This window comes from Leucoraja erinacea, chromosome 4 (genome assembly GCF_028641065.1).
Source record: "Leucoraja erinacea ecotype New England chromosome 4, Leri_hhj_1, whole genome shotgun sequence".
Lineage (NCBI taxonomy): Eukaryota > Metazoa > Chordata > Chondrichthyes > Rajiformes > Rajidae > Leucoraja > Leucoraja erinaceus.
In genome coordinates, this window is record NC_073380.1 from 85,781,406 (window position 1) to 85,807,411 (window position 26,006).

The 26,006-nt window shown below is 44.4% G+C and overlaps 1 protein-coding gene across 1 annotated transcript in view; it reads left to right on the forward strand.

Moving 5' to 3' along the window:
- Positions 1 to 1,101: 1,101 nt before the first annotated feature.
- The window catches only part of tbc1d31 (TBC1 domain family, member 31), a 40,477-nt gene continuing 15,572 nt past the window's right edge, over positions 1,102 to 26,006 (forward strand). Inside the window, exons 1-14 of the mRNA XM_055634726.1 lie at positions 1,102 to 1,322; positions 5,867 to 6,013; positions 6,302 to 6,417; positions 7,337 to 7,515; positions 12,866 to 13,014; positions 14,340 to 14,499; positions 15,596 to 15,796; positions 15,923 to 16,117; positions 16,598 to 16,677; positions 19,555 to 19,701; positions 21,591 to 21,724; positions 21,821 to 21,954; positions 22,608 to 22,787; positions 23,824 to 24,056. Of these exons, the coding sequence (XP_055490701.1) occupies positions 1,243 to 1,322; positions 5,867 to 6,013; positions 6,302 to 6,417; positions 7,337 to 7,515; positions 12,866 to 13,014; positions 14,340 to 14,499; positions 15,596 to 15,796; positions 15,923 to 16,117; positions 16,598 to 16,677; positions 19,555 to 19,701; positions 21,591 to 21,724; positions 21,821 to 21,954; positions 22,608 to 22,787; positions 23,824 to 24,056 (2,135 nt within the window). The 5' untranslated portion in view covers positions 1,102 to 1,242. The remainder of the gene's footprint in view (positions 1,323 to 5,866; positions 6,014 to 6,301; positions 6,418 to 7,336; positions 7,516 to 12,865; positions 13,015 to 14,339; positions 14,500 to 15,595; positions 15,797 to 15,922; positions 16,118 to 16,597; positions 16,678 to 19,554; positions 19,702 to 21,590; positions 21,725 to 21,820; positions 21,955 to 22,607; positions 22,788 to 23,823; positions 24,057 to 26,006) is intronic.

Here is a 26,006-nt window from a genome sequence, read left to right on the forward strand (position 1 = left end):
TGTCCTCCACATGGATTGAGCTGGTCCGTGCGTCACGGCCTTTGACCTGAGTACCTTACGTGCAACCCCCCTATTTTGTAAGTAAGATTCAATTGTAGAGTTGGAGGGAACAAAGAAACTACACTGTGTTTAAGAAGGAACTGCAGATGCTGGAAAATCGAAGGTACACAAAAATGCTGGAGAAACTCAGCGGGTGCAGCAGCATCTATGGAGCGAAGGAGATTGGCAACGTTTCGGGCCAAAACGTCTGAAGAAAGGGTTTCGGCCCGAAACGTTAACTATTTCCTTCGCTCCATAGATGCTGCTGCACCCGCTGAGTTCCTCCACCATTTCCACCACCTCCAACGTGACCCCACTACTCGCCACATCTTTCCATCTCCCCCCATGTCTGCCTTCTGCAAAGACCGCTCCCTCCGCAACTCCCTTGTCAATTCTTCTCTTCCCTCCCGTACCACCCCCTCCCCGGGCACTTTCCCTTGCAACCCCAAGAAATGCAACACCTGTCCCTTCACCCCACCCCTCGACTCCATTCAAGGACCCAAGCAGTCGTTCCAGGTGCGACAAAGGTTCACCTGTATCTCCTCCAACCTCATCTACTGCATCCGCTGCTCTAGATGTCAGCTGATTTACATCGGTGAGACTAAGCGGAGGTTGGGCGATCGTTTCGCCGAACACCTCCGCTCAGTCCGCAATAACCTACCTGAACTCCCGGTGGCTCAGCACTTCAACTCCCCCTCCCATTCCCAATCCGACCTCTCTGTCCTGGGTCTCCTCCATTGCCAGAGTGAGCAACACCGGAAATTGGAGGAACAGCACCTCATATTCCGCCTGGGTTGCTTGCGTCCGGATGGCATGAACATTGAATTCTCCCAATTTTGCTAGCCCTTGCTGTCTCCTCCCCTTCCTTAACCCTCGAGCTGTCTCCTCCCATCCCCCCGCCATCGGGCTTTTCCTTCCTTCTCCCCCCCATCAGTCTGAAGAAGGGTTTCGGCCCGAAACGTTGCCTATTTCCTTCGCTCCATAGATGCTGCTGCACCCGCTGAGTTTCTCCAGCATTTTTGTCCACCTAAGGAAACTACACTCCCCAGCAAGCTTTGCGTCGCCGCGCATGCGCACCCCTGGGAAGCGGCGTCGCCAGGGGCTGAAGTTTGTCCTGTTTCCAGGACGCTGCTGTTTCCGCGTTGCTTCCATTAAAACGGCGGAGGCGGGAAGCAGCGGGGTTTGAATTTGGCGGCCGGTAGGATGCAGCGGGCCACGGAGCTTGGACAGAAAGAACGCGGCAAGATCTGGCACCGCAAGCCCGGTTCCTCGGCTGGCGACGGGTAAAGCTGGGCTCTGGGCCCTCGCCTGGGGAGACACTGGTGGGGTGGGGGCACTCAGCCCGCAGGGACCATCCTACCCACCCCTCCAGCTCAAGAATCGCAGGGTCGTGCAGCATGGAAACAGGCCCTTCCACCCACCGTCACCATGCTGTATGCCGGCTCCTTGAAGTGTGTTTATTATAGGCGAGGATCTGACACTATCTACCATAGAATGACAATTAAATGTATCTTGTATCTTGTAGAAACAGGCCATTCCGACTAACCCCACTCACCTGCATTTGGTCCGTAGCCTTCCTTGCCTTGGCGATTCAAATGCATGATTAGGTTTTCCTGAATGTTGTCAGAGTCTCTGCCTCTACCACCCTCCCAGGCAGTGTGTAACCAGGCTCCCACCACTCTCTGTGGGGAAAGAATCACTAATTGGACACCCAATATAGCCTTCCACCTCTCACCTTAAACCTTTATCAGCTTGCCTTCAGCACCCTACCAGGGGAAAAAAGATTCTTACTATCTGTCGTCAATACTTTGGTACACCTCTACAAAGTTAATCTGTCCCTTTTACTTTACAGAAAACAGACCCAGTCTATTCAATTTCTAATGACAAGTGAATTCTAGCCAACAACCAGGCGAATCTCCTCGGCAGGACAATCATTTCCTATACTGTTGGAATCAGAACGGACACAGTACTCCATCCAGTGTTGCCTACCTGATGTTTTCTAAAGCCTGAGATGTTCAGCTTTTCGTCATGTCACTAAAGACATATGCTTTCTTTTCCACCTTTCTTGCCACATTCAGGATCTATTTGCTTGTCCATCTGTTTGTCAAAGTTCCATAGGACTCTATCATTTACTCTGTTTCTTTAAGGATCTATAAGGATCATACCCTCTCCTCCCCAAAATGTCTAGCGATCATTTCTCTCTTCTCCCCATAGTATTTAGGGAATTATCTTTTCTTTGTATCCCCTCTGCAAACTGAAGTTTTCTGAGATTATTTATAATTTCCTCATCTTGGTATTCCATGGGTCATTTAGTCTCCCTTACCATGTCCTCTTCAGAGATCATCCCATGATCGTTTGAGGTAATATACCTCTGAAGAGCACCACATGGTGTAATTTGGTTTGGGATGCCCTGTGTTTGTGAAAAATGTTATAGAAATGCAAGTCATATTGTTCTTGGCCTGGCCAATCCAGCAATTGGAAGTACACAAGACTGCAGATGCTGGACTGCAGCAAAAGAAGGAGATAAACTGGATCCGGCAGCATCTACAAAGGGAAATGGATAGTCGATTTTCTGAGTCGAGACCCTGTGATGTCAGTGTTCAAGGACTGGAATTATTTTAGACTGTTATTTTAGACTGCCAAGAGTGTTTTATTGTCATATGTCCCAGATAGAAAAATGAAATTCTTATGGGCCTGTCCTACTTAGGTGATTTTTCAGGCGACTGTCAAGTCATAGCAGGTCACTGAAAAACCAGTGACTGGAATGGCGACTGTTGGAGTGGAACACACACACATACACACATCGCTTCCTTCACCAGCCAATTATGCAGGCAGGGGACAGGGCAAGTGGGGGAACGCTGTCTGAGTGAAATTCACATGGTGCAAAGCCAATGTGATACAGACACACCATGATGAACAGGAAGGTTTGCGCTGCAATTAAAACGATGAAAGCACAGTGTACGGGAAGGGTCACATAAGTCCTTTAAAAGAGGGGGGGGGAGGAAAGGGGAGATGGGGTGAGGAAAAGGAGTGGAGCCAACTTTGAAGAAGCCATATATACACAGCTGTGAAGCTGGGCAGACATTAACATTACCATTCAACATTAAAGCACAAGGCATTGGGGGTTCAGTATGGATGTGGATAGAGAACTGGCTGGCAAACAGGAAGCAAAGAGTAGGAGTAAACGGGGTCCTTTTCACAATGGCAGGCAGTGACTAGTGGGGTACCCCAAGGTCAGTACTGGGACCCCAGCTATTTACAATATATATTAATGATCTGGATGAGGGAATTGAAGGCAATATCTCCAAGTTTGCGGATGACACTAAGCTGGGGGGCAGTGTTAGCTGTGAGGAGGATGCTAGGAGACTGCAGGGTGACTTGGATAGGCTGGGTGAGTGGGGGGAAATGTTTGGCAGATGCAGTATAACGTGGATAAATGTGAGGTTATCCATTTTGGTGGCAAAAAACAGGAAAGCAGACTATTATCTAAATGGTGGCCGATTGGGAAAGGGGGCGATGCAGCAAGACCTGGGTGTCATGGTACACCAGTCATTGAAAGTAGGCATGCAGGTGCAGCAGGCAGTGAAGAAAGCGAATGGTATGTTAGCTTTCATAGCAAAGGAATTTGAGTATAGGAGCAGAGAGGTTCTACTGCAGTTGTACAGGGTCTTGGTGAGACCACACCTGGAGTATTGCGTACAGTTTTTTTCTCCAAATCTGAGGAAAGAGAGTATTGCAATAGAGGGTTTGCAGAGACGGTTGACCAGACGTATTCCTGGGATGTAAGGACTGTCTTATGAAGAAAGACGGGATAGACTTGGTTTATACTCTCTTGAATTTACAAGATTGAGAGGGGATCTTATAGAAACTTACAAAATTCTTAAGGGGTTGGACAGGCTAGATGCAGGAAGATTGTTCCCGATGTTGGGGAAGTCCAGGACCAGGGGTCACAGCTTAAGGATAAAGGGGAAATCCTTTAAAACCGAGATGAGAAGAACTTTTATCACACAGAGAGTGGTGAATCTCTGGAACTCTCTGCCACAGAGGGTAGTTGAGGCCAGTTCATTGGCTATATTTAAGAGGGAGTTAGATGTGGTCCTTGTGGCTAAGGGGATCAGGGGGTATGGAGAGAAGGCAGGTACGGGATACTGAGTTGGATGATCAGCCATGATCATATTGAATGGCGGTGCAGGCTCGAAGGGCCGAATGGCCTACTCCTGCACCTAATTTCTATGTTTCTATGTTTCTACCAGTCGATTATCCTTGGTTCTGAGATCTACTGTTCATGTTTTTTTTCCCAATGAGCCAATGAAATTCACCGTCGACAACCTACGACTTCCTGGCGACCTACTACCACTGCACCCACTGCACGAGAATTCTCGCTACTCTCCATGACATTCTGGTCGTCACTAATTTTTCAACATGTTAAAAAATTAGCGGGGACCAGAATTAAGCCGCGACTAGTTCCGAGAATGTGGGAACTACTCACGACCATGAAGACGACCCCGGCAACCACTCGCGACCATGTGTCTCCTGTAGTCGCCTAACTGGGACAGGTCCATCACTTGCAGCGGCACAACAGAATATGTATACATAGTATACTGTAAACAATATAATAAATGAGAGAGGGGAAAAAACTGTGTGTATGTATATATATATATGCACATACTCATAAATACATACGTATGTGTATATATATACACGCACACATACGTACACACACAAAAAATAATAATAGAGCTATAATAACAATAATAGTCTATGTAGTTCAGAGCTTATTTGAGGTTGTAGTGTTTAATAGCCAAATGGCTGTAGGGAAGAAGCTATTCCTGAACCTGGACGTTACAGTTTTCAGGCTCCTATACCTTCTTCCAGATGGCAGGGGTGAAATGAATGTGTTGCCAGGGTGGTGTGGGTCTCTAATTATGCTGGCTGCTTTTTTCTGATGCAACGATTCCGGTTAATCCCTATAATGCTGCGCTGACAGTGCTATGAAAACGTGACAACAGTGACTCATGAGTAATGCTAGCATTTTCCAAGAGAGGAATACTTATACCTTACCTAATCAACTTGAATGCATGAGTGATGCATGTCACCAATCTCTGAGCAAGGAATGCAGACGAAATTAGTGTATTTTGTTGCACATTTATTTGATCAAGAATCAATTTTTCAAGGGCAAAGCACTACGGTGTTATTGAATAGAATGATTGTAGAATAAATGAAGATTATTCATCCTTCTTGCCACTGATGGCTCTTTAGATGGAATACATATTCTGCATCTGTAGCTGTTTTATCCATGTTCAAATTATATCTGGGTTTTATTTTTGTATTTCTGTTAAATTACACAGTTCCCATGCATGATTATTCTTCTGGAACTGTTCTAACTTGATCCTTTGTTTCTTTAATGATGAACTTTCATAAATTAGATCGGCAGCCAGTGGAAAAAATATTCTGCCCTCAAAACCGTTAGTAACACAACAAGGCACTGCAGCCAATAATAATACAATGACCAAAAGATTTGTATTTTGGATAACTATTTGCGTAATAATACTCCTAATGTTACATAGTTGTGAGTGTTTCTGTAGCTCAGAGACAGATATCTAAGCTCTTTTTGGATTTCCACAGTATGATCTAAATTTACAATGGTAATAAAGCATCTTTAATGAAATGTCTTTTAAACAGTAAATACTAATTAAATCTAGGTTTGACCAGATGATTACCAGTAGGTGCTTATTATGCCTATGATTACCAGCATTGGAATGTCATAGAATTTTATGACTTAACTTTATTAAATGTTCTTAATCCATGCCTTTTTGTTTTTCAACAGTATCATAGTAAATGTTGTTCATAACGTGGTGGGTTATCCCACGAAGATCATTCGATTCCTTCATGTTGCATTTGATACTGCAGGCGAAGCTTTTATTGCTGGTGACCACCAGGGCAATATCTACGTCTTTGACCTGAGTAGGAATAGGTACATTACTTTAAAGTATTTTCTTTATTTGAAGAAAAGCAATGTTCATTGATAGTAGTATATTCTGTCTTTTTCATGCAACCCTAAATGGAACTGTCCCTTCACAGACAGCTTTGCCTTCAGCTGTCTATCTCTTCTTCCTCTTTGTTTAAAATGATCTTTAAAACTTCTTTAACTAGTATCTCCATGTCATTGTCATTAGAAATTCTTGTTTCAATATATTCATGTCAACGAGCTTATTAGGAGATTATTTACAATGTTGGTTCTCTTTTATTATCGTTCCTCTAGCTTTAAACTGGTGCAACGAACTGGACAGGCATGTACAGCATTGGCTTTCAACCTCCGAAGGAAGACAGAATACTTGGTCGCTCTGGCAGATTATTCTGTGAAATGTTTCGACACAGGTACCATAATGTCTACAACCAGCAAATAACAGTTATTAAATAAAAGTAGTAAAGATGCAAATATTGGATGAGCTGAATGGTCGGGTAATTTGATAAATATATAAATAAAACATATAATTCAAAGTTTTAAAAGCCTTTTTGCATTGTATTGCGCATTGTATAATGAGCGACAGAGGCCAAACGGATTCTGGTCTGATCTTAGTTAGTTAAATCTCAGACGGCGATGGTGAAAACATTAATGATTTACCATGAGGGGGAAGTGCATGTGAGCAAGGCTCAGCTGGGATTCTTCCTGCATGGGTTTCATCATTCACTTTTGAGGCTTGCACATAAATAATGGATAAGTGGTTTAGGTTACAGAATACACTTCCCAAGCCTGAAATTGTATCCGCGTGAATGAAAACTTCTAACAATGAAAGATAATAATCTAAGGGATGGAGAGGGGCAGGGGACGCATGGACAAAAACATAGTTTACTTTTGTTGCATTTCCGTTGTTCCTCTTTCTCAGTAGAATTATATAGGGGACCAAAAATGATGGGAAATATGGAAATTAAATGCTGTTTGATAAAATTGTGGCACAATAATTTACAATCATGCACACTACAATTTGTTTTCTTGTTCACTAGCATTTCCCAGTAGTAGCATGAGTACCTCTTGTTTCCTCTTACCAACTGATAATTAGTGCTCTGTAAACTGTTGCTGCATTGAGCTATCATCTGTGCATGCTTCCATTTACAATTTGATATCTCCCATGAAAATAGCAAGTTGACCAGATGGGTCAGTGAATGTTCCAAGTTATATAAATAAATGATAACTATTAACTCCAGTAGTTTTACTCTAAATGTATAATGGTGCAGGACTTTTGAATAGTGTACAAGGAACACCTCACACAACACATTTTTGTTTTGCTTCCGGCAGAAACGAAAGAGCTGGTGAGCTGGATGAAGGGACACGAATCAACCGTTTCATCCATTTCAGTTGATGTATCTGGAAGACATGCTATCACTACTTCAGTGGATACAGCTCAACTCTGGGACCTGGACACATTCCAGCGAAAGAGGAAACTAAATGTAAACTTGTCCGTTGGCATTCAAAGGGTTAGTACAGGAGTTTAGTATGAAGTATAGTAGATTAATATCATTAGAATATTTTAGGGAGTGGCGTTCATCCAAACAAGTTTAATGACATTTATATTTCTCACCTGCATACACTAATTCATTATGTATGGAATTCAAGAACTTTCCTAGGAACTGTGAACAATCTTAAGTAAATTATTGCAGTGCATTCCGTGGTTAGTACACAGAACAGAGGTGGATAGCGTGCATGATTGTGTTGGAGTGCAATTGGATACCTATGTACCACTTTCCATTCAAACTAACTTAAAATTCAGTATAGTGCAAAATCTATTTTTTCACCATTCCATCTTAAGTGGGGTGAATTTACTTCAGATGCATCCATCACAAGAATGCGTTTATTGATTTCATTACGCAACACATGTCCGAATTATTCTTGCATCTTTCAATTGAGTCAATGGCAAGGTAATTCGTTATCAGCATCTACATTTTTGTTGTTCAATTTTCCAGAGAAGGAAACAATCTTGCATGATTTTGCTTGTTTCTCCATTTACTCCTCTGGGTTTGCTTGTGATTCCACAGAGTAGAAAAGGAAAACTGTCACGTACAGTGCATTCAGAAAGTATTCAGACCCCTTCACTTTTTCCACATTTTGTTACGTTACAGCCTTATTCTAAAATTGATCTTTTTTTTTAATCATCAATCTACACACAATACCCCATAATAAAAAAGCGAAAACAGGTGTTTAGAAATTTTTGCAAAATAATTATAAATAAATAACTGAAATATCATATTTACATAAGTATTCAGACCCATTACTCAGTTCTTTGTTGAGGCACCTTTGGCAGCGCTTACAGCCTCAAGTCTTCTTGGGTGTGACGCTACAAGCTTGACACACCTGTATTTTGGTAATTTCTGCCATTTTCTGCAGATCCTCTCAAGCTCTGTCAGGTTGGATGGGGAGTGTTGATGTACAGCTATTTTTAAGTCCCTCCAGCGATGTTCGATTGGGTTCAAGTACGGGCTCTGGCTGGACCACTCAAAGACATTCACAGACTTATCAAGAAGCCACTCCTGCGTTGTCTTGGCTGTGTGCTTATGGTCGTTGTCCTGTTGGAAGGTGAACTTCCTCCCCAGTCTGAGGTCCAGAACGCTGTGGAGCAGGCTTTCATCCAGGATCTCTTTGTACTTTGCTCCTTTCGTCGTTCCCTCGACCTTGACTAGTCTCCCAGTTCCTGCTGCTAAAAAACATCCCCACAGCATGATACTACCACCACCATGCTTCACCATAGGTAAAGTATTGGCAACATACCATATGAGTGGTGCCTGGTTTCCTCCAGATGTGTCGCTTGGCATTCAGGCCAAAGAGTTCAATCTTGGTTTCATCAGACCAGAGAATCTTGTTTCTCATGCCTTTTGGCAAACTCCAAGCGGGCTGTCATGGGCCTTTTACTGAGGAGGGTGGCTTCCGTCTGGCCACTCTACCATAAAGACCTGATTGGTAGAGTGTTGTAGATATAGTTGTCCTTCTGAAAGGTTCTCCTATCTCTACAGAGGAACTCTGGAGCTCTGTCAGAGTGACCATCGGGTTCTTGGTCACCTCCCTGACCAAGGCCTTTCTCCCCCGATTGCTCAGTTTGGCCTGCTGTACAGCTCTATGAAGAGTCCTGGTGGTTCCAAAGTTCTTCCATTTAAGAATGACAGAGGCCACTGTGCTCTTTGGGACCTGCAATGCGGCAGAAATTGTTTTATACCCTTCCCCAGATCTGTATCTTGACACAGTGCTGTCTCAATTTGAGTGTCACAGCAAAAGGTCTGAATACTTAGGTAAATGTGATATTTCATTTATCTATACAAAACAAAACTCTGTTCTTTTTATCTTCTGATTTGCGTGGCCTTTCTATTTGCGCCAAAACGGTACGCGACATCACTCCCCGGGACGTCCGTCCCTTCCTGCGCCATCGTGTCTTTATTGGAGTTGAGGATGGCCGGCGGAGGTCTCCAACCGGACACAATTTTTGGAGGAACCTGAAGCGACCCGAAGCAGCCCAGCCCAGTGTCGGAGACCCAGCCCAGCCCAGTGTCGGAGACCCAGCCCAGCCCAGTGTCGGAGACCCAGCCCAGCCCGAACCAGCCCAGCCCAGTGTCGGAGACCAGCCCAGCCCAGCGTCGGAGACCCAGCCCAGCCCAGCGTCAGAGACCCAGCCCAGCCCGAACCAGCCCAGCCCAGTGTCGGAGACCCAGCCCAGCCCAGTGCCCAGCCTAAACCAGCCCAGCCCAGCCCGAACCAGCCCAGCCTAAACCAGCCCAGCCTAAACCAGACCCAGCCCAGCCCGAACCAGCCCAGCCCAGCCCAGCGTCGGAGACCCAGCCCAGCCCAGCCCAGCCCAGAGACCCAGCCCAGCCCAAACCAGCCCAGCCCAAACAGCGGAGACCCAGCCAGCCCAGCCCAAACCAGCCCAGCCCAGCCCAAACCAGTCGGAGACCTAAACCCAGCCCAGCCCCCAGCGTCGGAGACCCAGCCCAGCCCCAGAACCAGCCCAGCCCAGCGTCGGAGACCCAGCCCAGCCCGAACCGCCCAGACCCAGCCCAGCCGGAGACCCAGCCCAGCCCAAACCAGACCCAGCCCAGCGTCGGAACCCCAGCCCAGCCCAGCGTCGGAGACCCAGCCCAGCCCGAACCAGCCCAGCCAAAACCCGCCCAGCCCAATGTCGGAGACCCAGCCCAGCATCAGAGATCCGACCCAGCCCAGCGTCGGAGACCCAGCCCAGCCCAGCGTCGGAGATGTCGCCCGAACCAGCCCAGCCCAGCCCAGCGTCGGAGACTCCAGATCCAGCCCAGCCCAGCGTCGCTGAGAGACCCAGCAGCCCAGCGTCGGAGACCCCTCCCCCAGCCCCCCGCGTCGGAGACCCTGCCCCCCACCCGCGGAGACCCAGCCCAGCCCAGCGTCGGAGGAGAGCCCAGCCCCCTCGTTCGGCTTGACCCAGCCCCCAGCGTCGGAGGCCAGCCCCAGCCCCAGCGTCGGAGACCCAGCCCAGCCCAGACCCAGCCCAGCCCAGCGTCGGAGACCCAGCCCAGCCCAGCGTCGGAGACCCAGCCCAGCCCAGCGTCGGAGACCCACCCAGCCCAGAACCCCCCAGCCACAGCCCAGCTCCCCCACAAGACCCCTGCCCAGCCCAGCCCCGCCCACATCGGAGCATTGGGGAAGCCCAGCGTCGGAGACCCAGCCCAGCCCAGCGTCGGAGACCCAGCCCAGCCCAGCGTCGGAGACCCAGCCCAGCCCAGTGTCGGAAACCCCTGCCCAGCCCGAACCAGCCCAGCCTAAACCATGATTAAAAAAGTGTCGGAGACCCAGCCCAGCCCGAACCAGCCCAGCCTAAAAAAGCCCAGGGGCGTCGGATGTACCCAGAATGCAGCCCAGCGTCGGAGACCCAGCCCAGCCCAGCGTCGGAGACCCAGCCCAGCCCAGTGTCGGAGACCCAGCCCAGCCCGATTACAGCCCAGCCTAAACCAGCCCAGCCCAGTGTCGGAGACCATTAGCCCAGCCCTAACCAGCCCCAGCCTAAACCAAGCCCAGCCCAGCCCAGCGTCGGAGACCCAGCCCAGCCCAGCGTCAGTTACAGTGACCCATGCCCAGCGTCGGATACCCAGCCCATTGCCCATGTGTCGCAGACCCAGCCCAGCCCGAACCATGCCCAGCCTAAACCAGTGTCTCCCAGTGTGCGGAGACCCAGCCCAGCCCGAACCAGCCCAGCCTAACAACCACAGCCTTCTAGCCCAGCGTCGGAGACCCAGCCCAGCCCTAAGAACACAATCCTCAGTGTCGGATGACCCAGCCCAGCCCGAACCAGTGATCAGCCTAAACCAAGTACCAATTACCAGTGTCGGAGACCCAGCCCAGCCCAGCATCGGAGACCCAGGTAGGAGTGTCGGAGACCCAGCCCATTTTAAGAACCAGCCCAGCCTAAACCAGGCAGGTAACAGGATTTATACTTGATTAGATAGATCTATTTTGTTCTTGTCGGAGACCCAGCCCAGCCCAGCATCGGAGACCCAGCCCAGCCCAGTGTCGGAGACCCAGCCCAGCCCGAACCAGCCCCAGCACTAAAGGTGCCCAGCCCAGTGTCGGAGACCCAGCCCAGACCAGTGTCGTAGACCCAGCCCAGCCCAGCTTCGGAGATGGCCCAGATTTTACCGCCCAGATTTAAACCAGCCCAGCCCAGTGTCGGAGACCCAGCCCAGCGTCGGAGACCCAGCCCAGCCCAGCGTCGGAGACCCAGCCCAGCTCAGTCGGAGATGTCGCCGATGTCGCCAAAAACGGAAAGCGGAGACTCTGATCCAGTCGGAGGAGAACGACCAGTGCCCGCTGTGAGTCTCCATTGCACTGCCAGCTCCAGCCCCTTCCCCTCTGGTCCCCCTCGCTGGCTACTGCCCCCCATTCCCCCCGTGATACTCCCCCCTCCCCCATGGCTCTCCGCTCCCCGTGGGCTTTTCTCCGAGCTCACTCCCCCCCTCCACCCCCCCGCCCACACACCCCCCTCCCCCCCACAAACCGCCCCCCTGGAGTTGGAGCCCCCTCCCCCCAGAAAACACCCACCCCGCCAACACATCCCCCTTGCCCACACAACTCTCTCCCCTACAACCCCCCCCGCGCACACACCTCTCCCCCACAAGCCCCTCCTGCTACCACACCCCACCCGCCCACATTTTTGCATTGGGGAATGGGTTGCGTTGGGGGACCAGGCCTCCCGTGTGACTGGGACCCAACGGGTCCCACTTAGTCTAGTTTATTTTTAACTACTTTGCAAGAATTTCGAAACACCTGTTTTCGCCTCTTGTTTCTGGGGTATTGTGTGTAAATTGATGATTAAAAAAAATGTAATCCATTTTAAAATAAGTTTGTAATGTAACAAAATGTGGAAAAAGTAAAGGGGCCTGAATACTTTCTGAATGCAATGTATATCCGCAGACACCTATAAACTAACAATACTGTACTGAAACACGTTGCAGATGACTGCTAGGTGTATCATAGTTCTTTTGATTACATCCAAGAATAGAATAACTTGAACTCTGTTGTGATTTACCATTAAATTACCGCGCTATGAAGTATAATTCCAGATGAAGGATTAAGATCTGATGATTCCTTTTATGTACTGACCTCTGCCTATGAAGTTCCGTTACAGTGACTTCATGCCTCGCTGTTTAATACTGTACATTACTGCATTGCTCATGATGTGCATACAACAGGATGAATTTTTAAACAATGAATTAAGTATAAGTGTGTCTCTGTGTGCTGTGGTCTTGCCATTGTGGTTCAGTTTCACAACCACAGACCTTCTAAATGGTTTGTAATTTGTTTTCTTTTGGAATCCAGGTTTATTTCCTTCCACTAAGTAACACAATCCTTAGTTGCTTTAAAGATGATTCTATCTTTGCCTGGGAAAGTGATACACTCCATTGCAAGTACCAATTACCAGTGCCAGATGAATCCCTGATACATTATAAATCTTTTGCTGTTACCAGGTAGGATTTATACTTGATTTTGATTAGATCTATTTTAAGTTGAGAAATTAATTCTAATTAGATTAATTAGATTAATTAATACCATTCCCCTGTTCTTTTTCCATTGCTCATATTTTTTCTTCTGTCTAATTATTTATCCAATTCTCTTCTGAAACTTCCCATTGAAATATGCTTCCCACTACTCTTTTAGGCACTGCATTCCAGATCTCAAATCACTGCATATGTTCTCTTTCATTCTGATTATTTTGCAAATATTTTAAACCCATGCCCTTCAGTTACTCACCTTGTTTAAGTGCTGTAGCCGTAGCGATTTCTCTTTCCTGGAGGAAGCTGCATTCAGTTTGCCTCTTGGCTATTGTAATTTAAGACAAATCATATTAAACTAAGTACATTTTATTATAGTTCTCTTACTAAATCGAAAAATGCTGTACTATATCAAACACTATTATTCACCAATGGCCGAAAGCTCAACTAGTTAACCTCTTTTGAAATAGATTTGTTTTAAAAAAAATGAATGGGAATAGTGAGTCAGGAATATAGAGAAGGAGAAATGGACTTGGCATTTTCAAGTTAATAAAATATTTTAATAAGCTTTAGTTTATTTTTTAAAAACATTTGACTCCTTGTTGGCGAATAGTTCGACATGATGTCCTTGAATACTTCATCTGAGTAATCACCATTGCAGAACAGCATGCTGGTAATACTGGCATTTATAATCCCTTCCTAATACCTCTTTAATGATTTTCTTTATCATATAAAAGCAAACCATATTAGTGATGGCGATTCACATTTAGACCAGGTAAAGATGGCAAATTTTCTCCGTGAAGAACTAGGTGGATTTTACAACAGTCTGGTAGTTTCACTGTCACTGTAATATAAGCTTTTTATTTCAGAGATATTTAATTTTGTAGTAGGATCCAAACATTGAAATAGATCAGGGCCCTGGATAGTGGAACGTTGATGATTCACCGTACCTGTCCATGATCTAAATCTATTTTCAATTCATATTCACCATCTTCACATATGCATTTCCAAGACATACTGGTTAGTTATTTAAATCACTACCCTCAGTCTAAAAGCTGAGGCAGAACAGAGAGCCATTGCATGCAACCTGATGTTGATCAATTAATTATGTAAAACTGGGATCAAACCTGAGACCACCTTATTCTGCAATTCTATCCTATGAGCTGCGAGAGAAAACTTGCACTTCCCATGCAGTAAATATGATTGCTGTACCATCTTCTCCTGCCTTCACACTGGTGCAGTCTGAGCCCTGTGATCAATTCACAAAGCATACATTTATATCAAAATGTTACTGCTTGCAGGGATGGTCGAGCTTTAATAGCAGGAGGGAAATCAAATTTTCTTCACCTCTGGTGCCTAAACGCCAGGCAGCTGCAGCGGATAATCCAGATGCCACCAAAGGTGCGAACAATTCGCCATCTTGAATTTCTCCCTGACAGTTTTGATGGCGGATCGAGCCAGGTAAACTACCAGTTGATGGAAGATTTGATGTGGGGAGGGGTGGGAGTGTGTAAATCCATGTCCAATTCTGTTCTGTTGAGGATACCACATTAAGATTTTCCTGCTAGTGCATTGTGCCTTGCCTGAATTAGAAAAGGAATGTAAAATCCAAGGAGTGTTGCAGAGAAAGACCTAATGGAGTTGTTTGCTATTGTGCGAGAACTAAGCAATGAATGAATGGGCTGTTCCTTTACAAAAAGTGGCAATTGAGAGCATCACCTAAAGGTGATCAGGATCTAAATGCTTTGTTCAATAACTATAGGTGGTCTCTGAGCAAAATATATAGGAAAACATTTGGAAAAAATAGAAACTGAGCAATAATACCAATCTGGGCTACTGGTGAAAGAGGTTTCAAAGAGAATAATTAAGATTAAAAATGATAATGTTATAAAAAAGCTGTTTGACTGAGGGGTGGAATTCTAGATTTTGAACATAATTATCAGAAAAATCTAAAATCTCTGGATTGGAGACATTTCGGGTTGCGACCCTTCTTAAGACATTATCGGGAGAGGTGGGGGGAGAAAGTTAGAAGAGATGAGGGCAGGGTAAAGCATGGCAAATAGTAGGTGAGCATAGGCAAGGGGGGGATTTTGATAGACAGTTGGTTAGACAAAGGTCAGAGGTAGAAATAAAAGGCACAAGATATAAGGTTTGAAAATGTGCGAATTGTGACGCCAGGGGAAGAAATGTACATGAAGGGGGAAAGGGGAAATAGGTCGAGTTGGAGTGGGGCACAGGGAAGTAGAGGGGGGGGCAGAGGGGGTGTGGGGAGACAGGGAAGGGGGGGGGAGTTTTAGAGCTTATCTAAAATTCGAGAATTCAGTGTTCATACCATTGGATTGTAAGCTACTCAAGCGGGATAATACATATATATATATATTTTTAAACTAACTATAGTCAACATTAATGTCCTTAATTAGAACAAATCCAGTAGTGAGTAGTAATTGACCACAAAATGGGATTATTTCATTATTGGTGTGTTCTGTATTTTTTGATGCATTATCACTGTTTGATTTTTTTTTTTTACTGCAAATAATTTGTTTGACCAATGTTGCAGGTTGTTGGAGCCCTGAGCCAAGATGGCATCATGAGATTTATCAACATCCAGACTTGCAAGCTCCTTTTTGACATTGGAAGCCTTGATAATGGAATCAGCACGGCAGCAGTCAGTCCAAATGGACATTACATTGCAGCTATCCTGGAGGATGGCAGTTTTACTATTTACAATGTCAGAGCTTTGTCACGGGAATTAAATAAGGTATCCAGAAGCACCTTAAGTTTTAAAAAGGCGGTAATTCTGTTTCCTTTATTATTGTTATTACCAAACTTTGGAAAGAGACCAATGCAAGCTAAATTTCATGTTAATTGCCTTTATTTTCTCAAGCCGCCTCCGCCACTGGTTAAAATTGTTGCAGACAGGGAGAAGACTGAGGATTTTAAAAATGTGAGCGTTCCATCTGGCCTGAAAATGCGAGTGACATCTGGAAAAGTCGAAAGATCTTGGAGGGGAAGGACAGCTGGGAAAGAAACCAAGGCTAGGATCCTCAAACCACCGGGCACAGTCTTGGAGGACAAAGAGGTAAGCGATCAGAGCGACTAATTGGGTTGGGCAAGAATGGTGCAGAACAGTGGTTTAATGTAATTGATTTTTTCTTCAACAAATCTTTGGGGAAAAGCTTAGTTTAGTTTAGAGATACAGCGCGGAAACAGGCCCTTCGGCCCTCCGGGTCCGCGCTGACCAGCGATCCCTCAAGAGAGTTCCAATAACTACTAAACTCTCTGGGAGTTTAGGGATATGGAGAGAAGGCAGGAACGGGGTACTGATTGTGGATGATCAGCCATGATCACACTGAATGGCGGTGCTGGCTCGAAGGGCTGAATGGCCTACTCTTACGCCTATTGTCTATTGCCTAATATTGATTGAAAAGAAACCTTTTATTTGTGTGAGTTAAATGTATAATCTTGAACCATAATTTTCTTCATAGTGAATAGTTAACAAATATTACCATTTTTCATTTTTGACAGATAATTAATAATTTTTCTCTCCACAATATTTTAGAACGAACTTCCAGCCGGTCTTAATAAAAAGCGGCTCCGGGCTCAGTTGAAGGAATTTGGAGAATATCCAGAAAAGTACAGGTGTGCTATTGAACTGATAGAAAATATCTACACCATAATTTAATATTTGCAGCTAGGTTTTCTGAAAATAGCCATGTGGTTATAATGATTGTACGTGGAAGGTAGACTGAAGGAATGTTAATGTTCTCTTTCGCTAGTTTTACATTTCCACTTTCACAGCATTCCCTACTGCCCCTTTTGTCAAGTGCAGTTTGTTCAGGATGTATAATCATAGTGAATGGTTAACAATATTACCATGGGGGATGGCTCAGTTTGCTATTGAACTGTAAGAAATTCCCAATTTTTTCCCTCTCATCTCAATATTGCAAAATAGCCATGTGGTTATAATGATTGTACGTGGAAGGTAGACTGAAGGAATGTTAATGTTCTCTTTCGCTAGTTTTACATTTCCACTTTCACAGCATTTCCCTGCCCCTTTCCCAAGTGCAGTTTGTTCAGGACACAATTAGGGGGAAGATGTAATCCTGCCCAAAATGGCAATATTTGCATGTTCATGGAAGTGTTGCCACCATCTCTACTCAATTCCTGTGCGTTTGTTGTACATAAGCGCAATTTCCACTAGAAATTGGAGATATAATGAGAGCACGTTGATTTTTTTCTTCTTTTGCCTGAGTAGTGATTCAGTGCTATTTGTAGTCTTTCTACTATAACCCCCATACTAGAGCTGGCAGCATGGGAATCAAGCCTGTCTCTTTGTTCTGTATGATTAGGTTTTAGCTTTTAAAAAAAAATAACATTTTCCTTGACCAATTAACCCATGACTGGGTAATATGGTACAATGTAATTTAAACTTATGAAATTTCATAAACACTTTATATTTACAGTGTGCATAAGAAATAACAACTAAGTATAATCAGAGACTGGTGAGATGGGGACACTGTGTAACAACGAGTCATTGAAGCACATAGAATAAATGTAGTTAAGCAGGAGCTGGATAAGCACATGAGAGGGTAATGTGTAGATGGTTTTGAAAAGAAAAACTGCAGATTCTGGAAATCTAAAATAAAAACAGAAAATGCTGATAATGCCTGCAGGTCCTGAAACGTTAACTCAGTGTTTTATTATTTTTTAGCTGTGTATATGTGGGGGGTGGAGGGGAGGGGGGGGGGGGGGGGGGGATGGGGAGGGGGGGGGAAACTGTTAGTCTCTTCCCTGTACGGGGACCCCGACTTTTTCCCTGTCGGGTCTCCGGTGTCGTTGGGCCTAACATCGCGGAGCCGGCGGCGGCCTCCAACCGGAACCAACCTGAGGGTTCCAGTCACGGAGCCTGCGGACCTGACATCACAGAGCTGGCCGTCTTCGGAGCGGGGAGAGCTGTGGTGGCGCTCGGCTGCGACCCGACTTTGGAGCTTCAGAAGCTCCGGCTGCAGGCCCGGTGGACGGGAGCTCCAGGTCCCTGGTGGGAGACCGCTTTTCGGAGCTCCCGCAACGGAAGCTTCTCCCAAAGGTATTGCGGGGTTGAAAGGACACGGAGCGTGGCCTAACATTGCCCGGTGCGGGTTAGTGGCCACGGGGACTTACCGTCGTCACCGTGGGCTCTATCATAGGAGCCTCAATTCGCCTAGACGCTGCAGTTGGACTGCTGGACCTCTGGTTGGTCTGCTTTAACCGCGGGGTTTAAAGGACATGGATCCGGGGCGTAACATTGCCCAGCGTGGCTAAATGTCCACAGGACTTACCATCGTCCGCCGGGGGCTTTAACATCGGAGCCCCAGTTTGCCTCGACGCTGCAGTTGGACCGCGGGTGAAGAATAAAGGAAAGAGATAAGACTTTGCCTTCCATCACAGTGAGGAGGTGTTGGAGACTCACTGTGATGTCTATGTAAACTGTGTTAAGTGTGGGTCTTGGGTTTTTATTGTAATGTAAAAAACTGTAGTAAATGTAATTTCGTTCAAACCTAGGTTTGAATGACAATAAATAGCATTCCATTCCATTCCCACAGATGCCATCTGACCTGCTGAACATTTTCTGTTTTTATATTGAAGATGGTTTTGTTAGTGGATGAAATAAAAAGCAGTGGCAGAGGTCTTGTGTTATAAGTTGTCGGGTTGTGCCGCGAGCGGCTGTATCGTCCGCAGTGTGTCAGTCATTTCGAGTTTAATGTTTTTTTAGTATGTCTAAATATAGGTGTTAATGTTTCTCGGTATGTTTTTATGTGGGGGGTTGTGGGGGGGGGAAACCGTTACCAGTCACTTACCTCGGCGGAGATGCGACTTTTCTCCAGTCGCATTTCGCCCTCCCTCGCAGCCTAACAACTTGGATTGGTGCGGCCTTTCAAGGAGATGGCTCGGAGCTTCAGCAGGCACGGAGCGGACTTCCATCGCGGAGCCAGAAGAAAGGCTCCAACCGCCGGCCTGCTGACTTTAATATCGTGAAACCGCGGTCTGCTGAGCTTCTAGCAGCAAGCATGGAGCGGACTTTACCATCCCGGGGCCAGGTATCCCTTGCCGGGGATCACCAGAGAAGAGATCCGACCGCTGGCCTGCCTGCGGCCTATAACATCGAGAAGCTTCAGTCTCTGGTAAGAAATGGCCGATTCGGGCACTCCAAGCACGTAGTGTGTTCCATTCGTCCCGACGTCGGACCTTCGGTCATCCCGACGAGAGGACCTGTACATCGGGCCATTCGTAGCGACGACTACGGAGGGTCAAGGCCCCAAACACGGGTGAACAAAAGGAGTTAGACTGACTGAACGTTATTGCCTTCCATCACTGTGGTGGATGTTTATTTTAAGTTCTTTCATTTTAATTGTGTTGTGTTCTTTTAATTATCTGGCTGCATGGTAACTCAAATATCACTGTACCTTAATTGGTACATGTGACAATAAATGTGAATTTGAATTTGAGTTGTTTTATATCTTTGACTTTACATTACAGGATGTTTATTTGGCGTTCTCTACTACAGCTGCCTGAGAACCATGCATCTTTCAGTAGCCTCACTGACAAGGGGACACATCCTGCCTATCTAGGCATACACGAAAAATATCCCATCAAAAGTCGAAAGCTTCTAAGAATTCTTCAAAGGTGTGTTTCAAAATTGCTTTTTTTTGTTTTAAGTATCTTGCTACAAATATACTAAAAAACATCACGCTTACTAACATTCAATGCCTCACAGCAATGTGCTTTTTGCACGCACTGCATGATTTTTTAAATAGTTACTTGATTTAAAGATTTATACTACAGGTAATCCCAAAAATAGTAGCTTTGTCAGTTCTAGGGAGAAATACATAGATACATAGAAAATAGGTGCAGGAGTAGGCCATTCGGCCCTTCGAGCCACACCGCCATTCAATATGATCATGGCTGATCATCCACAATCAGTACCCCGTTCCTGCCTTTTCCCCATATCCCTTGATTCCCTAGCCCTAAGAGCTCTATCTAGCTCCCATTTGAATGCATCCAGTGATTTGGCCTCCACTGCCTTCTGAAATCCACAAATTCACAACTCCCTGGGTGAAAAAGTTTCGCCTCATCTCAGTTCTAAATGACATACCCCTTATTCTTAAACTGTAGCCCCTGGTTCTGGACTCCCCCAACATCGGGAACATGTTTCCTGCATCTAGTGATCCCTGAATCATTTTACATGTTTCTATAAGATCCCCTCTCATCCTAAATTCCAGTGAATACAAGCCCAGTTGTTCCATTCTTTCATCATATGGCAGTCCTGCCACCCCGGGAATGAACCTCGTGAACACGCTGCACTCCCTCAATAGCAAGAATGTCCTTCCTCAAATTAGGAGACCAAAACTGCACACAGTACTCCAGGTGTGGTCTCACCAGGGCCTGTACAACTGCAGAAGGACCTCTTTGCTCATATACTCAAATTCTCTCGTTATGAAGGCCAACATGCCATTTGCTTTTTTCACTGCCTGCTGTTATCTGCATGCTTAATAGCATCAAATAGGATCAATAACATTTGAGTATTCACAAGGCATCCAGAAAGAAATTGCAATAAACACCATTTGCTCTAAGGGAGTCAAAGGCTCTTCATAGACTTCATTATGTGATCACCGTTGATTGAGTTATCTTAATCCTAAAGGCTACAACTGTCAGCTTGGCCTCTGAGGAAGTAATATGATACCTAGTTTTACAATAACAAAAAAATAATTACAGTGTTGAAGGTTCACCATAAAACATAACTGAGGCCATCCCCATGATGTTTGATTTAGAACATTAGTAAATGTTGGGTACCGGTTTGTATGTGTGCTGGTCTATATACAGAAGTAAAGAAAACTCAGGTGGAATGCATCAAAATATTGAGCAAATGAAGGAAGATATGTGGGATACTTTACACTTTACCAACGGTTGAGGAAGAAATTATTATCGTGTGTAGGTTCAGTTCAGATTCAGATTGAACTGATCGAATGGATATTTTGAAGGCCATACGTTTGGGTGAAAAATAGAACAGATGAATTTAAGAATCCAAATTTCCCTCCCATGGATTATAAATTGAGATGGGATGCAGTTCCCGAGGCAACCCACTATCAAGTTATGGATGGCAAAATTGCATATCAAGTGATAGATTCAAGGCCATTCACTGAAGTTGGGTATAACTGATTAATAATACTCAATCCTTTATCATGAGCCACTGGAGATACATTTCTATCTGCGCTCTATCTACCTTAACTTACCCATAAATTGAAAATAAACTTTACTTGTGCTGCAAGCAAATTTTATTTTTACTTTTACAATTAAAAAAATATCCTTTTCATGAAAAGTTTGAACTGTATTATATTAGTTGAATTGATTTCATCATTGTAATTGAGATAGGAGGAGCTTGGGCTAGGTGGAGGAGCTATTCCAAGGTGATGTAGATATGATTATGTTTCAGAGAACCACTTACATTGCAAAGCAAATCAATGTAAAGGAAAGAAAATATTTTTGTAACTTATTGAAACATTTTTGACTATCAGGGTGCTGTCAGCCATGGCTCATTGGTCAACCATCTTTAGTGAGGTGTCGTACCTTCCACTACTAGCGTTCCCATTTGTGAAACTCTTTCAGAACAACCAGTTGATTGGGTTTGAAGTTGTTGCTACAGTAGTAAGTAAGTAAAAGAGGAAGAACTTAATTAGTTACGTAAACTCTTATTTTATAGAAAAGTTTTGATATAAGTGTGTATAAACTGTTCTTTTTTTTAAAGTAAACTGGTGCCAGCATTGGTTTGAATATTTTCCAAACCCTCCAATAAATCTTCTGGGCATGATTGAGAACATTCTGGCTCACCATGACAAGGAACTGCTCCAGCATTTGGTCAACTACAACATTACTTCACAGGTAGCTAAGCAGCTAAATAATCTTGATTAAAAGTTACCTTTATATTGTGTTGTCTTTGTGATTTATTTCTAGTTCAGAAGCTGGGGTATAGGGCAATACCATGTCAGACATAGTAGCACAGAAATAAACCCCATTACCCTATAGGAATTTACCTAGATTCAAAGCCCAGATTAAATTGATATTTTTCAGAGTTACACATAACAACAGCTCTTCCCATGGTCGCAAGAGCAGAGCAGGGCAGAAATTTAGTGTTAAAACTGAGCACTTTCCCTTTTATTTTATGTGATTTGGTCTAAATCTTTTATGATATGCCCAGATTTATTTCTCTGAATGTTTACAGATGAAAGGTAGAAACTCTTCTTAGAATTTTCTTTTCCAATATACAAGTACAACTACCAATTTCAATGATACTCCATGATCCAGTACTAAGCAGAATGATCCAATTTTTAGTTCATTTTATACATTTACCCCAGAATGTACCCTTTTGTTTCAATACCAAATCAGTGTAAGTGCTTTAATTTTTAATGTATTGCGTTCATGTTGTTCAGGACTAAAGAGTTATGAAATATGAAATCTTAATGTAATAAAAACCTTTTCAGTTGTTGTGCATTTGAACAATGTTTTAAGATTGCTGATCTTGCTTTTGTTGACAGTCGTATGCCTGGCCACTTCTTGAGACATTGTTTTCGGAGGTGCTAACAAGAAGCGAATGGCTGATGTTATTTGATAATATTTTTTCCAATCACCCGTCCTTCCTGTTGATGGCAGTAGCAGCCTATTTAATTTGTTCTCGATCTCCACTGCTCCATTGCAATATAAAGGAAGACCTTGAGGTGAGTGAAAAAGGCATTTTAAACTCTTGATAGTTAAATAGAGAGCAATAAATATGCTTTGCTGTTAATGGTAAATATATTTTTAACTGGCTTTTGTTAAGAAGCATGACCCTTCAACAGATGCACGCACCCTCCCCTGTGCTCTTGTCATGGTGGCACAGCAGTAGAGTTGTTGCCTTACAGCGAATGTAGCGCCGGCAACCCGGGTTCGATCCCGACTACGGGTGCTCTCTGTACGGAGTTTGTACGTTCTCCCCGTGACCTGCGTGGGTTTTTTCTGAAATCTTTGGTTTCCTCCTACTCTCCAAAGACGTACAGGTTCGTAGATTAATTGGCTTGGTAAATGTAAAAATTGCCCCTAGTGGGTGTAGGATGGTGTTAATGTGCGGGGATCAGTAGTCAGCACGGACCCGGTGGGCCGAAGGGCCTGTTTCCGCGCTGTATCTCTAAACTAAATCTAACCATGACCTGCTATCTCCCCGCATCCTTATTCCCTTTTATGCCCATCAGCACTAGTTTTCAGAATAGTTATTTATAATCCTGTTCATTGAGCCAAGCAGGGAACAGTGGGTAACATTGAGTCTGAAAGTTGTGGGTTCAAGCCTTAATTCTAACATTGGACCACAGAAATCCAGACTGATACTCCAGTCTAGTATTGATGGAATAGGACATTGCCTGGGTGTCATCCTTGACGAATAAATTAAACTGACCCAACTGGCCTCTTGAATGGACATATGCGGTTACAACTGGTGCTTTAGCTAATATTTATCACTGATGTAACATTCCAAAAATGTATTCTCCCATATCACCCTTCTGTTTATTGGAAATGGTTGTTCCCTAATTAGCCACCACATTTGATAAAAATGAAAAGACTTCAAAAGTAATTTAAGATGTGTAGAAAGGATGTGAATGGTACTGCTAGAATGTAAGCATTTTTTAATATGATTACATATGCAAGGGCTTGAGAGTGAGAAAGAGATGTGGCGAATGTTTTAACTTGAACCAGAAAATTCAAACAATCTTCTATCCCATTTAGAATTTCTTCCATCACCGCAATAACTTGGACCTTGAGGCAGTGATCAAGGAAGCGTACCATCTTATGGATTCCACACCTGAGGATGTCCATCCCAAGCGAATGCTGGATGATTTTTTACCATTAACTAAGGGCCAGTATCCAATATTTAACAAATATCCAACATTTATCGTTAACTATCAGACTCAAGAAAGAGAAAGGATCTGGCAAGAAGAGTTGAACTATTTAAAAGAAAGGTAAACATGACAATAACATTTAAAAGAAGAAAGTTATCCATTTTTTTGTGCAGTTTAATTGCTGGTGCACAAGTTGGTTTATAATAGTCATCTGTTCGACATTAAATATTAGTGTAAAGATAATTTGACCTGGTTGTTAAATATGCATCGTTTGAATGTTACTGTCAAAGTAATGCCCCTGTCCCACTTAGGAAACTTGAACGGAAACCTCTGGAGACTTTGCGCCCCACCCAAGGTTTCCGTGCGGTTCCTGGAGGTTTTTGTCAGTCTCCCTACCTGCTTCCACTACCTGCAACGTCTGGCAACCACCTGCAACCTCCGGGAACCGCACGGAAACCTTGGGTGGGGCGCAAAGTCTCCAGAGGTTTCCGTTCAGGTTTCCTAAGTGGGACAGGGGCATTATACTAGTATGATTCCCCATCTTCAGATAACTGTAATTTAGTTTGTTTAGTTTAGTTTAGAGATACAGCGAGGATACAGGCCCTTCTGTAGCACCCATACCCTAGTTCTATCTTACACACTAGGGACAATTTATGGAAGCCAAACGAACGAGAAACCTGCATGTCTTTGGAATGTGGGAGGAGGAAGGAGACTGCAGCACCCAGAGAAAGCCCATACTATCAGGATCCATGGTCAGGATCAAACCCCAGTTTCTGGTGCTGTAAGGCTGCTACTCTACCGTTGCGCCACTGTGCTGCCCTGTGGTTTGGACCCTTTCCCTGTTTTGTAATATATCGCTACTGAATCTATACCATTAAAACAAACTGAAACTTTTGTTTGTGGCTGCAGTTGTAGTGAAGGCGCACCCACAAAATCATTCAGGTTAAATGTATTACTTTTTTTATTAAAGAAATAGTCAAAATTGAAGAGTATTTGCATATGAGAGGACTGTGATTAAGGCATGGTTTGTTTTGCCCTAATTTGGAACTAAGTTTAAAGTTACCAGTTCCTTCATGATCATGATCAGCCATGATCATATTGAATAGTGGTGCAGGCTCGAAGGGCCGAATGGCCTACACCTGCACCTATTTTCTATGTTTCTCTTGCTATCAAAAACTTGATTTTTGGTTCAAAAAGGTGTGATTATCAATTGCCAAAGCTGTAATTTATGACTTTGCTGGTAAATCAGTTGCTTCATTCATCGATATCTCGTTACGTTTATTAAAGAAAGATTCTTCCCATTTGTAATAAATATGTAGTTGCTCCAGTTGTGTGGTGTACACCTGGGATGACCATAGCATCTGTAATGAACAGCACTGGGGAGATCTGCCTTCTCATTGTTCTCATTGATTGCATTTTGGAGCATAATGTCGATGTATGGATTTCATTTAGCTTTGAGAGTGTCCGTAGAACATCAATAGTAAGCATTTTAGCTCAAGCTTTTATTTGCCATTCAGTTAAGTGACATCATCTATGATCTGTACTGTTATTCCATCTGCTCACCTTGCTTTCATAATCTTTAATACCCTTGCTTAATGAAAAACAATGGGAATGTTTTGAAGCATGATGCTGATTGCTGCTGTAAATCTAATGGCTGTTCGTGGGAGAGTTCCAGATTTTCATCCAAGTGTGATGAAGTGCTTCATGACATCCACATTTATTTCCATTTATCCTTCTGCCCTCGAAGGCCATTCAGCCCATTGCCAGTTCACAGGGTACTGTTATTTCCCATTTTTTCCTTCATGTAACCAATACTTAATAACTTCCTCAACATTCTACACTCACCTACACAGGGGCCAATTTGTACCATCCTATAACCATATAACAATTACAGCACGGAAACAGGCCATCTCGACCCTTCTAGTCCGTGCCGAACACATATTCTCCCCTAGTCCCATATACCTGCACTCAGACCATAACCCTCCATTCCCTTCCCGTCCATATAACTATCCAATTTATTTTTAAATGATAAAAACAAACCTGCCTCCACCACCTTCACTGGAAGCTCAT